This window comes from Lepidochelys olivacea, assembly GCF_965140295.1.
Source record: "Lepidochelys olivacea isolate rLepOli2 genome assembly, chromosome: 9".
In the NCBI taxonomy this organism is placed as follows: Eukaryota; Metazoa; Chordata; order Testudines; family Cheloniidae; genus Lepidochelys; species Lepidochelys olivacea.
Window position 1 is genome coordinate 77,087,795 of NC_140419.1, and position 19,244 is coordinate 77,107,038.

The 19,244-nt window shown below is 42.1% G+C and overlaps 1 protein-coding gene across 2 annotated transcripts; it reads left to right on the forward strand.

Annotated features, from left to right (window-relative positions):
• The first annotated feature begins 131 nt into the window (after positions 1-131).
• Positions 132-18,917, forward strand: CYSLTR1 (cysteinyl leukotriene receptor 1). Of its 2 annotated transcripts, none has more exons than XM_084638913.1 (2): positions 132-549; positions 12,862-18,917. In XM_084638913.1, the coding sequence occupies exon 2, from the start codon at positions 12,900-12,902 to the stop codon at positions 13,929-13,931; it is 1,032 nt and encodes a 343-aa protein (XP_084495039.1). In that variant the 5' UTR covers positions 132-549; positions 12,862-12,899; the 3' UTR covers positions 13,932-18,917. The 2 variants fall into 2 exon arrangements, with proteins under 2 accessions (XP_084495039.1, XP_084495040.1); XM_084638914.1 differs by lacking the exon at positions 132-549 and adding an exon at positions 1,348-1,454.
• Positions 18,918-19,244: the final 327 nt, after the last annotated feature.

Here is a 19,244-nt window from a genome sequence, read left to right on the forward strand (position 1 = left end):
TTTTTACACGGTTGATAGGGTTAAGCCACTCCCTAGCCACAGGAATTGGGGAGGGACACAAGCTGTTCTTCTTTTAAAGCAGGAGAGGTCTCAGCTCCATAGAGTTCCTGCAGCTGGGAGACCTTGGAGCCGAGAAGAGTCAGATGCACTTGCAAGCCTCTCTCTCTCCTTTTTTTGTTTTTATTTCCCCATCCATACCCAAAAAATGTCATGACGTGACTTTCACTTAACTGCAAATATTTAGATATTTGTGGGCTGTTCTCTTCTTCCCCTTTGAGCATTAGCCAATAGCCACATGCTGCCTCCTCTCACAGCAAAGAGCTGCCTTAAGGGAGGATCGTTACAGAGGCTTTTTTAAACCACCAAAGAAAATGCAAATAGTCTGTGTGCTCTTAGCATATGCTCTGGTATAACCAGCTTGTTACTGAAGCCAGCCCTAGACAGATCTGGGAAGAAAATACTGAACTTAGACTTCCCCAGAACCTTTCATTTACTTCTAAGGGTGAAAACAGTGAGAAGATCCTGTGTGTCAAGTTGGAGACTTAAAAAGTAAGTTGATCTGATGTTTAAATGCTGGTTGCAAAGATTCTTTCCATGTCTTTAATACTGCAGATTGCTAGGTACAATGAGAATTGCAGAAGTGGCAGGAGAGTCTTATCTCCTCTCGTCAGCCTGATTTTGCAACCTATAGTTAGGCTTTTTTCATAAATTATTTAGAAAATTGCATGTTTTAACTTGGAAAATACAACTAGAGTGACATAATGGGAGAAAGATAAGGAATACTTGTGGCACCTTAGAGACTAACAAATTTATTTGAGCATAAGCTTTCGTGAGCTACAGCTCATAGAGACTAACAGATTTATTTGACCATAAGCTTTCGTGAGCCACGAAAGCTCATGCTCAAATAAATTTGTTAGTCTCTAAGGTGCCACAAGTACTCCTTTTCTTTTTGCGGATACAGACTAACACAGCTGCTACTCTGAAACCTGTCATAATGGGAGAAGTATGCCTGGGGCAGAACACTTGCAAAGCTTCAGTAAGGAACATTTTAGGGCTTTCTGTGGATCCCTCAATAGTGTGGAGGGGGAAGTTGTTCAGGGGTTTCCGGGGGTGGGGGAGGATGTGTCTGCCCCAGCTTCAATTAGGAGAAAACATGGCTTTATTTCCAAAGTTTAGAAGTTTGCTGGTTTCTCTGTCTACAGTAACTGACGGGGTTATTTTCTGTTCCCTCAGATGTAATGCCAGACTTTTTGATAATTTGTAGAAGAATCTGAGATGTGGAAGAAAACTTTCAAGTCTGGGTGTCTACAAGTGAGGTTCCTCAAATCCAGTTAGGCATCTGCACCACTGAATATCAAGCCACCTGTATTCAGATGCTTAACTATGGATTTAGGGACCTCACTTGAGGCATTTACTGGACTGACGGACAGGCTGCACATTTCCCATCTCTGGAGGTGAGCACTGTCTGCTGTTTTTTCAAGAAGGTCAGAAGTAGGCAAATCTCTTTTGAGGACATTAAGCTCTCCGTTTACATAATAATATTAAACTTACCCCCAGCCAAAGAACCCTACCGTTTCTCATTTATTCTACAGTGATCATTTTAATACCTCCTCTCAGAAAAAAAAAAAGAAATATTAGTATTAGGATGGGTGAACATAGCTCATATCTTTGGATCTGGGAAGAATTTATATGTATTGACTGAAAAATTTGCCTCATGACCATCAATGTTCCAAACAACCTGCTGAAAGCTATTCAAGTCATAACAAAAATCTTGACTAAGGCTGGCAGTTTGAAAGTACAGTATTTGTAACCAAGCAAATACTAAAGAAACCAAAAATCTCTATCTGATGCCATTTAAATTCCTGTATAAGAGATAGGCAATAAGTGAACACCAGCCATCTGTATTTTAACCACTGTGTTATCTACACTACTTCAGAGTCCGGGGTTAAAGCACTGGTGGCTTGTCTGTACTAGCACTCCCAGCTTTTTTATCACTAGTGAAGCTGAACTGGTGGTAACAACAGTGGGAAATTTAAAAGAAAATATCCAACGTAGACAGGACCTTCAAGAGAGCTTGAATGGTATCACATTAAGACTTTGAGTTTCTTTAGTGTTCACTTGACTACAAATACCATACTATCAAATTGCAAGTCAGAATTAAATACAAAAGCAATGTTTACCTCTTAAGAAAATATTGATACATCAGGATAAGACTGATAATGAAGTTTTATTGTTATTGGTTATAATTCATATTATCTGGGAAGCAAAGGGAAATCTATATAGCCTATGTCTCTCAGAATCTGACAATTACTTTTGTTTAAGAGACTGCTCAAAGGAGCCCTAAATCAACAATGTAACACTGTTGGGTAAAAAAAAAAATCAAATATCATATGGGGATGTATTAGCAGGAGTGTTGTAAGCAAGAGGTAAGACTTAATTCTTCCACTCTATTCCATGCTGATAAGGCCTCCGCTGGAATATTGTATCCAGTTCTAGGCACCACATTTCAGGAAATGTAGATAAATTGGAGAAAGTCTAGAGGAGAGCTACAAAAATGATTTAAAGTCTAGAAAACAAGATCTATGAGGAAAGATTGAAAAAATTGGATTTGTTTACTCTGGAGAAGAGAAAACTGACCGAGGGGGAAGGGGTGGGACACACACATAATAACAGTCTTCAAGTACAAGATTATTATAAGGAAGGGGGGGGGGAATTTTCTTGTTAACCTCTTAGGATAGGACAAGAAGCAATGGGCTTAAATTGCAGCAAGGGAGGTTTAGGTTGGACGATAGGAAAATCTTCCTGTCAGAAGGAAAAGGAGTACTTGTGGCACCTTAGAGACTAACCAATTTATTTGAGCATAAGCTTTCGTGAGCTACAGCTCACTTCATCGGATGCATACTGTGGAAAGTTTAGAAGATCTTATTATATACACACAAAGCATGAAAAAAATAGAGAGGGGTGGGAGGAGGTATTTTTTTCATGCTTTGTGTGTATATAATAAGATCTTCTAAACTTTCCACAGTATGCATCCGATGAAGTGAGCTGTAGCTCACGAAAGCTTATGCTCAAATAAATTGGTTAGTCTCTCAGGTTCCACAAGTACTCCTTTTCTTTTTGCAAATACAGACTAACACGGCTGTTACTCTGAAACCTTCCTGTCAGAGTAGGTAAGCACTGGAACAAATTGCCTAGTGAGGTTGTGGAATCTCTGTCAGTGGAGGTTTTTAAGAACAGGTTAGACAAACACCTGTCAAGAATGGTCTAGTTATGTAGTCCTGCCTTGAGTGCAGGGGACTGGACTAGATGACCTATTGAGGTCCCTTTCAATCCTACACTTCTACGATTCTGTGGTTCCACATATCTTTATTTGCAAGGAAAATACAAAACACACAAGATGAAAAACGTTGGTGACCTTTTCAAACCATATCTCCTCAAAAGTTAACAGCTCCACAGATAGCATATAGATTTACCTAGGAGTAGCACAGAACCATAACAAAAACAACAAGGAGTCCAGTGGTACCTTAAAGCTTATGCCCAAATAAATCTGTTAGTCTTTAAGGTGCCACCGGACTCCTTGTTGTTTTTATGGATACAGACTAACACGGTTACCCCCGATACTTGAAACCATAACAAAAGTATACTTCAGCATAAAATTTTTCCTACTTTTTAAAAAGAACCCACAGCTGATCATCTGCTCCTAATCAATATGACAGAAAATTTCATGGACGTTGGACACTAACAGAAAGAGCAGATGCGGGCAGACTAGATGATCCATGGGACTGGTAATAGAAGATGAAGCATTTCTCATGTAGCTTGGCTTGAATCCAGCCCCCGATTAGCTATGACTGAGAGCTGTCCTTTAACAGCTTTTTAGTAAATAGATTTCCACATCAGAACGCCGCCACCACCATTTGAAAGTTTCGCTGGCACGCTTAGTCCTTGTCCACACTTGGAATTTGCCCCAATTTCAGCCATTGGTGGCCAGCCACCAGTGTAACTGCGGTAGTGCAAACTTCTAGTGTAGAATGCAAAGCCTCTATTTGCCCTGGGAAAGTTTACCCCTAACTGAAATGGTTGTAAAATGCACAGGTGCAAATTATGGCTTATAGAGTCTTTGCCTGTCTACACTGGGAGTTTGCACTGGCGTAGCTACACTGGGAGCTGAAATCAAGGCAAATCCCCAGTGTAGACAAGGCCATAGTAAAGAGCTCAAGCAGTCAATAAGCATAGAAAATTCATTGCTGTCTAAAGCCTAGGGCTGGTCCCTCTGGTTCAGAATTAAAGCTAATTGATAGGGCAGTGTGGGGACCCTATATTGCCATTGCCTGTGTGTCTGTTTTGGGGTAAACAGATGACCTCAACCTCCAGCACTTTCAATCCAGCACCTTTCACAGGCACTACAATGCACCTAACATTTCACTGCCATTCTCTCTTTTCTGCTATGGGCATCAAACTTAGTCACAGGTGCTAGGGACTGGCACACTTCTGCTTACTGACTGCATGGTGCAGTAAAACGCTTTGGGGAGGAGATTACAAAGGCAGAACACACACAACCCACATTACCCAAACTTACTTGTATTAGAGTCCCTCAGCTTTGACCAAACTGGTGGGCAAAAGAAAGAGACTTAATTAAAAATCTAATAGCCAAAAGGCTCACATAACTGAAATGGAAATCCTCCTCTATTGCTGCCACCCTGCAATCACTTGCACACGAGTAATTTTGCACACAAATAGTCCCACTGAACTCTCCTGAGAAAAGTTATGAACGTGCGTAAGTGGTTGCAGGTTCAGAACTGAAGGCTAGAGGAACTAGGGGCTTTATCCTTCACAGAGTGAAGTCAACCACATTATTACCAACCTCAACAGTTCAGAATTCATGAGCTGAGGCTCCCAAAAGATCATTATTGCCTTAAAAATCAGGAGATTTTTAAAAATAATACCTTTGGGGTTCTTTTTCTTTGTCTTCTGACTTCTGAGACCTTGTTTCACACTTTCAAACTTTTCTCTGCAACCCATGAGGGCTAGAAACTTCCAGCTTTTTTCAAGATAGATGAGTTTCTCATGCAATCTCTTTATTCCAGCAGCTGAGGTTTCATGAATTACACCAAATATGTTGAGACTTGAAATAAGATCATGAGAGTTTGTAACCCTGTCAATGGCAAAGTTCCCGTGGACCTCAGGGAGGCAGGATCAGGTTCTAGATCACCGGTTCCCAAACTTTTTGCCTGCATAATCCTATTTCCAGACTTTGTTGCTACCTGCAACCCCAGACAGCATGGAAGCCACCATTTTGGCGTGAACCCACTTGGGGTCATGACTCATGACCCATAGACTGGGAACTGCTGACCTAGACAATCCAACCAGAGACAACATTATAAAAAATAGACTATAAAATAAACATGATACACTGTGGGCCTGATCCTGCAAACAGAAAGAAAAATATACAAGTCACCACACTGATCTTGCAAGCTAACTCAAACCTATGCAATATAACTCAGCAAGGTTTTCAATTTGTTCTGTATGTTCTGGCTATCCCTCACTCTATCCTTTAAGCTAAAATATAACAATAAGGAATTTTTAAAAGCAGCTTTCTGAGTTCAGTGTTTGCAGGCAGCTCACATACTCCTCCTCAGAGAAAATTAAATCTGGCTCACATCATTAAGAACACTAGAATTGACACCTAGGGTTGATTATGCTTTAACTCTCATTTTAGAAACAGCCATAGTATCATCTTATACTTGGGTTTGTCTCTTGTTTATGTAATTCTTTAGTGCAATTTTCCAGTGTAATTTATTTAAAACCCACTAGACGCTACAGTATATGAAGAATTAGTAAGAATAACAAAACTAAATCCTCTCTAAATTTTTGGTGGTTATTTTAATTTGGCATATACTTTGTTCTGGTTAATCGTGGCTGCCCCCTTCTGGTTGCTTACATGCCTACCATGTTAGCTGCAGCTGTACATAGATAAATGGTTCAATGCATTGTCGTTGTGTAAAGAACATAAAAAGAGAGGGATCTGTTATACCCTCAATATGTGAACAAGCAGTTGGTCTAAGTCACAAAGTTCGGTCCAATTTTTACCCAAGGTTGGATGTTTGGATCCAGGGTTCTGGTTCTGCCACTATTTAAAAAAGGGTGGGGGGGGATTATGTGTAAATTTTATGTCTGGATCTGGACTCAGATTTGGAACACCTGCACAACTGAGGTTTATTCAGATCCAAGGTTTTGGTTGAAGACTCCATCAAGTGTAGACACAAACTGATTTAGTTAAAAATTCCTATTTATGACTACATCAGTAGAGGCATTTGGTCATGTTTGTAAATTAGACTTTCCATGTGCCTAATTCATATGATGCAAAACTAATCTAAATCATCATCGGCTAGCATATAAATTCTTTCAACAGATACACACAAGAATTGGCACATATTTTATTTGTTATAATCAGCCTACTTGTTTGAATGCAGCACATTTCATCAGTGGTTTTTAGTTTCGCTTACAAATGACTCGTGATTTTAAAGGAAATATTTAATCATATTTAGAAACCCGACAAATGTCAGTGCTCAGCTGTTTTAAAAGAAAAGCATGATCAGAAACTGCTGTTGACTAGTTGCTTGTCTTCTTAAGGATAATAACAGAAACAGTAATTTATGTATAATAGCCAACACCTGGGGGAGATTGGGTCCTCAGGGAACTAATAGTGGGAGGGAAATCCTTCCTACAGTAGATAATTGGTTTTAATTAGTCCCAGGTTGAGGGCATAGTTGTGCAAAGTGTCACATAGAATCCTCTCAACCAAAATCAGGATAGATTTGTCATCCAAATGCAACTGTGAACATCCTCTCAGGTCCGTGAAAGCCCCATGGCCCTTGCTTATTTAAGTTTGCATGTTGTAAGGTCCTTCCATCCACAGCCTCTCCCACCACTGCAGCCGCACCTCTTCCCCAAAGACCATCAGACTCATCACTGAGCTACTCTAAACAGGGAGACTATCTCCTGCTGTCCATGGGAAGACCCATGGATTATCCTGAGATATCAGACCTTAAGGTCATGATATTTTTATGTATGGAAAGCTATTAAAGGTCACTTTTAGAGTTTTTGTTGAACTCATGGTAACTAGAGCATCTGGTTTCAGAGATGAAGGAAAACAAAAAGTAGTCCCAATTAAGTTTTAAAACTTCCCGGAATATTTATAAAAATAGACTTGCTGTAAAATGTTTGGCACATCTAGAGGGCTTGTTAGGGTAGGATGCTATAAATGTTATATCGTTTGGGAACACCTGCATAACCCCGTGATGCCTTTCCCACTCCTGAGTAATCTGACCATTCCAAACTTACATTATTTATTTATTTTGCTTATTTTGTTTATTTATTTGTTTATTTCGTCATTGTATTTCTGTAGTGCGTAGGAACCCTGGTCATGGAACACGACCCCATTGTGGTAGGCACTGCACAAATACAGAACAGAGACAGGCCCTGCCCCAAAAAATTCACAGTCTAAGTAAATTCATGCAGATAAACCCTTACCATGCCATCATGTATTAATTCTTTCTCACATATGTAATCTCAAACATCTTGCTTGAGAGTGAAGACACTAGGCTTTTTTAAGTGGTTGACGTATCTCTTTGTTTTTATTCATCTGCTTCAAACATTATAAAATGCGACTGCTAATATCAGACAGCCTGATATTCTAAATTGCTCTACATAAAGCAATTGAACTGAACGAAACCCACAAAGAGGAACAGAGTCTGTGTAAGGAAGCTAACCTAGGCAGGGATAGAGGATTTGCCTATTCTGCTCTGAGTCAGAGAGAATGTGTTCTTGCCCACTGCTGGGAAGTGGCTCTGACCAAATCATTCTATATATTTGCTTGTCCACTTCCAAATCTCACCTGCCCCTCTACAGGCATACAGAGGGGTTTGTTACAAATCACACACACGATAGCTAGCATGTCCTTCAGAGATTGCTGCTGAGCATTTCTAATATTATGTCACCCAAGAAATATTTATTTGATACAGAAGTTGTCCAGTATTAAAGGAAACCAAAAGTGATTAAATGCCTGAGCTCAGCACTTCCCTTGACGATTTCAGAAGACTGACCTTACATGCCGCCTTGCACCACACTAGTGTGCACTTCCTAAATGGTGCTGCGTAAAATATATGTTTTTTTCTTTGTTTGGGGGAGTAAATCTTTATCTTCATAGCACCTCTTTCAATAGTCCCCATCACAGACCTAGATGGAATTCATCCTCATCATCTTTTTAGCATCTGAACTATTTACATATGTAACAGGGTGGCTCACCCATTTAAGGGCCAGAGATCTGGGACCAGCCAGCCCTGTTCACTAATCAAGTGCAGCTAAGAAGGGGATAGCTGTTTCTTATAAAGAGCTGTAGGAAGATGCTGCAGGAAGGGATAGTCTCCTGCAGTAGTTCCTGGGGAAGGGAGACTGCAGGTGGGAAGCCCTACATGTTATGGCCGGATAGAAAGCCCCGACTGGAAGTTCTGTTTTTCTATTGTGAATTTCTTGGAGGTTTGCACAATGAATGGAGACTGGAGGCAGGGATAAAAACTGATTTGGGCATGGGATGATTCCCCAGTCTGGTGAGTAAAGCTAGCATCTTACAACAAAAGAAATGCTGAGTCACCAAAGGGAGATTATAGAAAGCACTGATATTAAAGAAATGCATCCCATGTTGTCTGAAGCTTTTCCTGATAGTTAACTTCCCATTGTAAGCCCTCCTCCCACATTTGGGGGGGAGGGATAGCTCAGTGGTTTGATCATTGGCCTGCTAAACCCAGGGCTGTGAGTTCATTCACTGAGGGGGCCATTTAGGGATCTGGGGCGAAAATTGGGGATTGGGCCTGCTTTGAGCAGGGGTTGGACTAATCATAGAATCATAGAATATCAGGGTTGGAAGGGACCTCAGGAGGTCATCTAGTCCAACCCCCTGCTCAAGGCAGGACCAATCCCCAATTAAATCATCCCAGCCAGGGCTTTGTCAAGCCTGACCTTAAAAACTTCTAAGGAAGGAGATTCTACCACCTCCCTAGGTAACGCATTCCAGTGTTTCACCACCCTCCTAGTGAAAAAGTTTTTCCTAATATCCAACCTAAACCTCCCCCACTGCAACTTGAGACCATTACTCCTTGTCCTGTCCTCTTCTACCACTGAGAAAAGTCTAGAACCATCCTCTCTGGAACCACCTCTCAGGTAGTTGAAAGCAGCTATCAAATCCCCCCTCATTCTTCTCTTCTGCAGACTAAACAATCCCAGTTCCCTCAGCCTCTCCTCATAAGTCATGTGTTCCAGACCCCTAAACATTTTTGTTGCCCTTCGCTGGACTCTCTCCAATTTATCCACATCCTTCTTGTAGTGTGGGGCCCAAAACTGGACACAGTACTCCAGATGAGGCCTCACCAATGTCGAATAGAGGGGGATGATCACGTCCCTCGATCTGCTTGCTATGCCCCTACTTATACATCCCAAAATGCCATTGGCCTTCTTGGCAACAAGGGCACACTGCTGACTCATATCCAGCTTCTCGTCCACTGTCACCCCTAGGTCCTTTTCCGCAGAACTGCTGCCTAGCCATTCGGTCCCTAGTCTGTAGCTGTGCATTGGGTTCTTCCGTCCTAAGTGCAGGACCCTGCACTTATCCTTATTGAACCTCATCAGATTTCTTTTGGCCCAATCCTCCAATTTGTCTAGGTCCCTCTGTATCCTATCCCTGCCCTCCAGCATATCTACCACTCCTCCCAGTTTAGTATCATCCGCAAATTTGCTGAGAGTGCAATCCACACCATCCTCCAGATCATTTATGAAGATATTGAACAAAACCGGCCCCAGGACCGACCCCTGGGGCACTCCACTTGACACCAGCTGCCAACTAGACATGGAGCCATTGATCACTACCCGTTGAGCCCGACAATCTAGCCAACTTTCTACCCACCTTATAGTGCATTCATCCAGCCCATACTTCTTTAACTTGCTGACAAGAATACTGTGGGAGACCGTGTCAAAAGCTTTGCTAAAGTCAAGAAACAATACATCCACTGCTTTCCCTTCATCCACAGAACCAGTAATCTCATCATAGAAGGCGATTAGATTAGTCAGGCATGACCTTCCCTTGGTGAATCCATGCTGACTGTTCCTGATCACTTTCCTCTCATGTAAGTGCTTCAGGATTGATTCTTTGAGGACCTGCTCCATGATTTTTCCAGGGACTGAGGTGAGGCTGACTGGCCTGTAGTTCCCAGGATCCTCCTCCTTCCCTTTTTTAAAGATTGGCACTACATTAGCCTTTTTCCAGTCATCCGGGACTTCCCCCGTTCGCCACGAGTTTTCAAAGATAATGGCCAATGGCTCTGCAATCACAGCCGCCAATTCCTTTTGCACTCTCGGATGCAACTCGTCCGGCCCCAGGGACTTGTGCATGTCCAGCTTTTCTAAATAGTCCCTAACCACCTCTTTCTCCACAGAGGGCTGGCCATCTATTCCCCATGTTGTGATGCCCAGTGCAGCAGTCTGGGAGCTGACCTCGTTCGTGAAGACAGAGGCAAAAAAAGCATTGAGTACATTAGCTTTTTCCACATCCTCTGTCACTAGGTTGCCTCCCTCATTCATTAAGGGGCCCACACTTTCCTTGGCTTTCTTCTTGTTGCCAACATACCTGAAGAAACCCTTCTTGTTACTCTTGATACCTCTCGCTAGCTGCAGCTCCAGGTGCGATTTGGCCCTCCTGATTTCATTCCTACATGCCCGAGCAATATTTTTATACTCTTCCCTGGTCATATGTCCAACCTTCCACTTCTTGTAAGCTTCTTTTTTATGTTTAAGATCCGCTAGGATTTCACCGTTAAGCCAAGCTGGTCGCCTGCCATATTTACTATTCTTTCGACACATCGGGATGGTTTGTCCCTGTAACCTCAACAGGGATTCCTTGAAATACAGCCAGCTCTCCTGGACTCCTTTCCCCTTCATGTTATTCCCCCAGGGGATCCTACCCATCCGTTCCCTGAGGGAGTCGAAGTCTGCTTTCCTGAAGTCCAGGGTCCGTATCCTGCTGCTTACCTTTCTTCCCTGTGTCAGGATCCTGAACTCAACCAACTCATGGTCACTGCCTCCCAGATTCCCATCCACTTTTGCTTCCCCCACTAATTCTTCCCGGTTTGTGAGCAGCAGGTCAAGAAAAGCTCCCCCCCTAGTTGGCTCCTCTAGCACTTGCACCAGGAAATTGTCCCCTACGCTTTCCAAAAACTTCCTGGATTGTCTATGCACCGCTGTATTGCTCTCCCAGCAGATATCAGGAAAATTAAAGTCACCCATGAGAACCAGGGCGTGCGATCTAGTAGCTTCTGCGAGCTGCCGGAAGAAAGCCTCATCTACCTCATCCCCCTGGTCCGGTGGTCTATAGCAGACTCCCACCACTACATCACTCTTGTTGCTCACACTTCTAAACTTAATCCAGAGACACTCAGGTTTTTCTACAGTTTCGTACCGGAGCTCTGAGCAGTCATACTGCTCCCTTACATACAGTGCTACTCCCCCACCTTTTCTGCCCTGCCTATCCTTCCTGAACAGTTTATAACCATCCATGACAGTACTCTAGTCATGTGAGTTATCCCACCAAGTCTCTGTTATTCCAATCACGTCATAATTCCTTGACCAGGACCTCCAGTTCTCCCTGCTTGTTTCCAAGGCTTTGTGCATTTGTATATAAGCACTTGAGATAACCTGCTGATCGCCCCTCATTCTCAGTATGAGGCAGGAGCCCTCCCCTCACAGACATTCCTGCCTGTGCTTCCTCCCGCTTTCCCACTTACCTCAGGGCTTTGGTCTCCTTCCCCTGGACTAGATGACCTCCTGAGGTCCCTTCCAACCCTGAGATTCTATGAGATTTTGGATTTTGGTAGGCTAACATATAGGGCTCTTCTGAAATGAGTGAGGGATTTGTATTATCCCTAAATGGAGTGAGGCCTGTGCAGGATTTTGGCAGCTAACAAGCATCTATTCTAGCTGTGAGCAGCCTCAACCTTGGAGTTGTCTTCAAGTTTATTTTTAAATATTTTTTTAAATCGTTCTCTGTACTAGAAAAGGCTTCTTTGTACACTTTGTACACAAAAATTGCCGTATGGGCTTTCTCCTGCTGAGGTCTGTCCTCATGCAAGAAGGCCTCCGGAATGGTGTGGAGGGAGCTGGGATTTGCCAGGCATTTAGAGAGTGAGCACATTAAAAACAGGAGCGAGTAGCTAAAGGTGTCCCTTTTGAATACATTTTAAAGTTCTATATTTGCTGACCAGTGATTATACTGCTGTCAGATATTTCCTTCTCCCCCTTTTAACTAACATGGAAGTTAGAACTCGGAAGCCAATAAAGTTGTCTGCGTTGCAGTTCCAACCAGTACTACTGCTAGTTTGGAACCAGTGGTAGCACCAGTGGGGATTTTTGTTTTGTTCTTTTATTTGCTTTTATTTTACTTCAGAATGAATGAGTTACGAGAAATTAGCATGGGATTTTCAGAAGTTCTCAGTGTTGGGCTAACTCTTCTCCCTTCACGGTCAATGGCAAAACTCCAATTGATTTCAATGGGAGAAGAGTCCAGCCAATGCTGAGGAATTTTGAAAATCTCACCCTTTATGTTTATAATAAGAATTCTCTGGGTTTAAGAACATTGATCCTGCCTTTTGTGGGGATAGTTATGCCATCAGATATTTGAAATATTAGCTCAATATGAGCCTTCCAAGCCCAACCCCAAAAAACAAACAAAAAACCCACCTTTCTGTCTTTTCCATTTAATAATTGTGTTATATTTTGATGTACTGCTTTATAAAACTCACTTTTATTTTTCATCTTTAGACTGTAGGTCTCAAGGTGATACCTCTCAGGCAGAGCCCATGGATACCTCAGGAAATACGACCGTATTGTCTGGCGACAACTTAACGTGCCCTTTGACCATTGACGACTTCCGAAATAAAGTGTACTCCACGTTGTACTCCATGATTGCGATTCTAGGCTTCGTTGGAAATGGCTTTGTACTGTGTGTCCTCATAAAAACGTACCAGCAGAAGACAGCCTTTCAGATCTACATGCTGAATCTTGCAGTGTCAGACCTCCTGTGTGTATGCACCCTGCCTCTTCGAGTAGTGTATTACGTTCACAGAGGCAACTGGTTCTTTGGTGACTTCTTATGCAGAGTTAGTTCCTATGCATTCTACGTCAACCTGTACTGTAGCATTTTATTCATGACAGCCATGAGCTTCTCTCGCTGCATAGCCATAGTTTTCCCCGTCCAGAATCTCAATTTGGTAACTGAGAAAAAGTCCAGACTGGCATGTATGAGCATTTGGATTTTTGTCACACTGACAAGTTCTCCTTTTTTACTGAGTGGGTCTTACCAAGAAGGTAACAAGACAAAGTGCTTTGAACCTCCAAAAAGTAGTCAGATGACCAGTCTGCTGGTCCTACATTATATTGCGCTGTTTGTAGGCTTCATTATCCCCTTTAGTGTCATAACAATCTGTTATGCCATGATCATAAGGACCTTACTGAAGAATTCACTGAAGAAGAATCAGTCTACTCGTAAGAAGGCCATCTGGATGATAATCATTGTAACAGCTGCCTTCCTGGTCAGCTTCACACCTTACCATATTCAGCGCACAATCCACCTTCACTTCCTGAAGAGGAAAGACTCCAGCTGTGAAGACATCCTTTTCATGCAGAAATTAGTAGTTATAACCCTATCCTTGGCAGCTTCAAACTGCTGCTTTGACCCACTCCTGTATTTCTTTTCAGGGGGCAACTTTCGGAGGAGACTTTCCACATTTAGAAAGGCTTCCTCCTCCAGTGTGATACAGGGACCCAGGAAAAAGTTATCATTAAAGGAGAAAGACGAGGAGGCATTTCAAGAAAGTCATAGACAAGCTTGATGTGTAGTGTAGCTGTACCTCCTTTGTAAAGTTTTTTGAGTGGCGCTGCAGTAGAAATAAGCTCACAGTGGGACACCCATGATTGCAGAACTCCTGCAGGAGAAATGAACAAAACAAATGCATCTTCATCAAAGTTAAATAGAGACAAAAATCCAAAGGGACCTGCTTCTACTCATTCCTTTCTGACCAGACACCCCTCTGGCTGCCGTTTAGGGGTTTATCTGATCGTACTGTGGAGCATTCTGAGGGTAATTTTAAATTCCAAGATACTCAAAGCAAACAGGGCTGAAATGTGCATGGATATTCTGAATACGTGCTCAGAAGACATATATATTCCGCCCCCCACACCACCACCACCACCACTAAACAAGTTACATCAGAGCAGCAGGAAAACATTTGCTGGCTGGTAAATTCATGCAAACAAACTCTTCAAATCCCAGATAAGGTCATGAGGCAAGTCTACAAAGGCCATTAGTCACTGAGCCAGTGGGAAATGTAAATATTTGCCAAGATAGAAGTTGATGGAACTTATGCAAAGTGGGAGAGTATGCACTGAATCCCAAAACAGATACTGATTTCACAGGAAAATTTCTTCCCTATTCCCAGTTATTTATTGCCCTGGCTTTTAACTTTCAGTGGCATAGATCATTGATTGTCACCACCTAATTCAGAAGGGCGTGTGCACAGATGACTTTAAGCCATCTTTACACTTCCCCAGTTGTGGACCAGTTATGTGGCAGGCCCATCTTTTGGTGTAACTTAGAGCAGCCTAAGGACTGTTCTAACTTGTACTAGCTACTAACAACCCCAAGGAACTGATCCTGCAGCCTGGGATTAGGGAAACCCCAGCCATTAGGGGATGGCATAGGAGCTACTACACTGGCTCTGCATCACCAGATGAAAACCCTATGCAGAAGTAATCCTCATGTGACCATTTATGCAAGCTTTATGTACACTATAAACTGGCAGAGCAACACAAAGAGCCACACCATACTAGAGGATCTGAGCCTATATCTTCCCATACAGGAACTGTATTTGTCCCCCCTCCTCCCCACTCTTGCCTATACATTTCCTGTAATTTGAGTTCCCTTTTGCAAATATATTACAACACACCAGTTACCTCAGTTCACAGCTACAAGACCTTTGAATGGCTTGCTGTCTATCTGAATTTTACAAGTAAATCCCGAGATATAGTTCTGGTATGTGCCTCCCAAACAAACACTTTGGCCCCAGTCCTGCACCAATTGAACCCTAAAAACATGAGTAGTCTCCTTGAAGCCAGTGGCTGCTTACATACAAAATGGGAACTGACTGCTTAGGAAGGAGTACTGTGGAAAGGGATCTGGGGGGTCATAGTGGATCACAAGCTAAATATGAGTCCTTGACCTCTGAGGCTAGGACAAGAAGCAATGGGCTTAAATTGCAGCAAGAGAAGTTTAGGATGGACATTAGAAAAAACTTCCTAACTGTCAGGGTAGTTAAGCACTGGAATACATTGCCTAGGGAGATTGTTGAATCTCTTTCTGCAGTTTTTTAAGAACAGGTTAGACAAACACCTGTCAGGTGTTTATATAATACTTATTCCTGTCATGAGTGCAGGGGACTGGGCTAGATGACCTCTCAATGTCCCTTCCAGTCCTATGATTCTATGAATATTAAGCCATGCATCAGTCAGGCTTTGCGGGGCTGGGGTGGGTGGGTTGGAAAGGCATATTTAAAATTCAAGATACAGAGTTGAACCCCACCCACCTTCCCACCCTAGCTCCTCTTTGAAGTGTTTTCCACCATAAAGTGGCATTGTAAAAGAGGGCTGAACAGAGCAGGGTTATTCTAAGTTGCCTATGTAGCTTTGGGAGCATTCCTGGAAGTAATATTAAACAGCAGTAAGTCATTAGGTACATTTTCCATATTGAAAAGGAGTACTTGTGGCAGTACTCCTTTTCTTTTTGCGAATACAGACTAACACGGCTGTTACTCTGAAATTTTCCATATTGTATTTTTGCTCAGTTATTAGAGGCTGGGAGGATGAGCACCAAAACTCCACATTTCCTCCTTGCAGCTCCCATGTCTTTCCTTATCCATGACATGTCCCATCCTTCAAATTAATGCTGATTAGCAGGAGGACTTTCTGGCTTCCTCTGACCAGGGGCGGGGTTCCAGTAATGTAGTATTTTGGGTTGGCACTGTTCTCTCCTGCCACTCCACTCTATTCTGACCACGCAGGACATGCTGGTCTCAAGCTGAATTTTGCCTGCTCGAGGCATGGAAGCATGAGAGACCTTCTCTCCTTTCTTTCTTTGGGTTCCTGTCAGCTACAAGAGCTTTCCAAAGCTCCTGTGGCACCCCTCCTGCCAGGTATTTCATTGAACAACCTTAATTTTAATGTTAAAATATCTTTTTTTTAACACAATTAAAATAGAATAGAAATATCAATAAGAGTGGAAATGCAGAGGCTACTGCTGTCCAAGACTTAAGCAGTGAAATACACACTTAAAATTCTCAAAAAAAAAGGAGGACTTGTGGCACCTTGGAGACTAACCAATTTATTTGAGCATAAGCTTTCGTGAGCTACAGCTCACTTCATCGGATGCATAAGGTACCACAAGTACTCCTTTTCTTTGCGAATACAGACTAACATGGCTGCTACTCTGAAACTTAAAATTCTGCCACCAAACTCCAGAGAGGCTTGGAGTGATTTCCCTTGCCTCAGGGGCAATGTACACAGTCTCTGAATAACCTTAAATCATCACCGCCCACAAATGACTTATCCCTGAGCCTCATTACTGCCCACAAGTGACTTATCCCTGAGCCTCAGGGCTTGTCTAGATGAACAGTTAGTGTGCAGCAAGCTGGGGTATAAATCTACAGTCCCCTAACTGTCCATGTGGACTCTGATACCACTCCCTAAAAGTTCCCCAGTGTGCTTTGATCTACTCCACTTTGAATTGGAAATAAGTCAGACATATAAGGTGTAAGCCTGGCTCTGTTGCAAATTTGCAGTCAACGGGACATTTGCTATTGATTTGGATAGGACCAGGATTTCACCAATAACTGTGAAAAGAAAACGTTTTGCCAAATGATACTGCCACCTTCCTGGATCATAGCGATGAGAAAATGTTTTTGGTTAAAAGGGAAAACTAAGGAATAGATTCTGAAGTCCCTCCCACCCTTCACTCCAAACATACTATCCACGTACACAGTATTTACCACAGCCCCAGGAAAAGCTGCTTATTAAAATATTGTGAGCACATCGCATGCCTGCAGGTTAGTAAATTAGGCAGTCCCAAGGCTAGAAGCATTCTGAGGTGGAATCCCAGATTAAGCAAATTGAATGTACCTTGAGAACCTAGGAAAAACATTGTACTATAAGGAAGTTCCTCTACTAAGCAGAAAAAAAGATTATAGACGAGAACGTCTCTCCAGACACAACCGCTATTAATACTGTTCCTCTTTGTACTCCCACGGGGGAGGCTTTTATAAGCAGGGAGAGCCTGAACAGCTGGTAGCTGAACTGCAGTTTCTGCGCCCCAAGTAACCCCTTATAAAACTGGACCCAGCTGCTCTCTGCTTCATAGCTGACTAGTCTCACCTCACTTTCTTGCTTTATGTGTCACTTCCTTTTTTGCTGGGTCAAGGAAAGTGGCGATATATTCCAGGATTAGAGGAACCAAGTCCCAGAGGAACCAAACTGAAGGACATCAGGTGTGTTTTCTGCTTGATTTATAGGTGTGATACACACAGATATCCCAGCCTCCCTCAGACAGAAATCTGTTTGCTTTTAATTCACAGTGAAAACATTTTTTTCCAATTATACTAACTTCTGTTTGGGCTGCCATTGTGAATATAAACTTATAGTGTTCCAACTTTCCAAATAAAACAGATTTATAAATCGTATCAGCGCACATAGAAGTTAAAGCATAACTTAAGGTAGTAACCTGTCATATAATGCTCACATAATAAAAAGCTTTGAAATGTGGCTCACGCTGTAGGCTTTATTTCAATGGGACTAGTCCTATAAATAATTGCAGTAACATAAGGCTCTGTGGCCCTGATCCTGCAATGATCTCTGCATGTAGGCAGGGGTCCAGACACTCAGAGCTCACTGAAGGAGTGGCATCTATATTTGGGCAGTGCTGTGTAAATGTATGAGGCTATAAAGTGATTTTTAATTTTTAAAAAAAATGGCCTCCCGCCCCCCAAAAAGGGGTGATTCCTGGCTGCACATCTTGCTGTGGAAAAGATAAAACCCAAGACCTCTGGAAAGATCATAAAGGAAAACTACACAAGAAAGAAAAAGATAGAAGATGGTTTACTATACTTAAGGTAAACCATGCCGGTGTCTTGTTAGATAACTGTACAGATGAAGGCTAGGCACGTTACCTTTAAAAGATAAGTTGGGGGCAGATTTTTGTCATTCATCCTATATCTAAGACAGCACCTTTGTGTTTTTTAACCAAGAAGGAAGGAGAAGTGCTCTGAACAGTTACAACGAGGAGTCCAGTGGTACCTTAAAGACTAACAGATTTATTTGGGCATGAGCTTTTGTGGGTAAAAAATCCACTTCTTCAGATGCACGGAAACAAAAAACAGTCTCCCTTTCTCTGGAATGCTGCAGACACTGGACCGAGGGCCCTTGGCATACTAGAAAAGACATACAGTATAAAGACTCTTGTAAGAATGAGTATCTTATCTGCAAAACAAGTAGTTAAAGCAAAAATTGTTTAGTTTTGTGGTCTTAATGCAGTCTGACAGTTTTCTGTATAAAGGAAATTACTCTAATATTGTAAATTAAGAGTGGTCTACATTGTTGTGTTCTGAAGAACGTGTTCTTTAGGTGTAATGTAAAGTGTTACAGCTGTGTCTCAAGCTATTTATATGGTGTTGTCAGTGGTGTCATTGTATAAGTGTGTTTGCACTGACCTATTTTAAGAGTGTGTTTCAAAATATGCATTAAGTACTATAGATATATCTAATGAAAAATGTTCCATGCAATGTATTGTACAATAAAGATTTATGTATAACATTTCTTATTTCATCGTTCTGTCTTTGATGACATAATACGAATAGTAAGAAAAGGTACACCGGCCTGTTTTTGTATAAGAGGCAAGGCTTTTGTACTTACAAAACAATTACCAGACACAATTAAAAGAAAATGTTGCCAGTTATAGTTTGAGACTTGTTCTCTGTGTTCTGATTTTCCAGTTTTAAAAACTCGGGATAAGGATTCTTCTTAATTAAGATGTGATACTAAAAGATGATATGGCGACCTGTGCCTTTGGGGGCTGTTGTAATGGGGCACAGCTTAGAACAGCC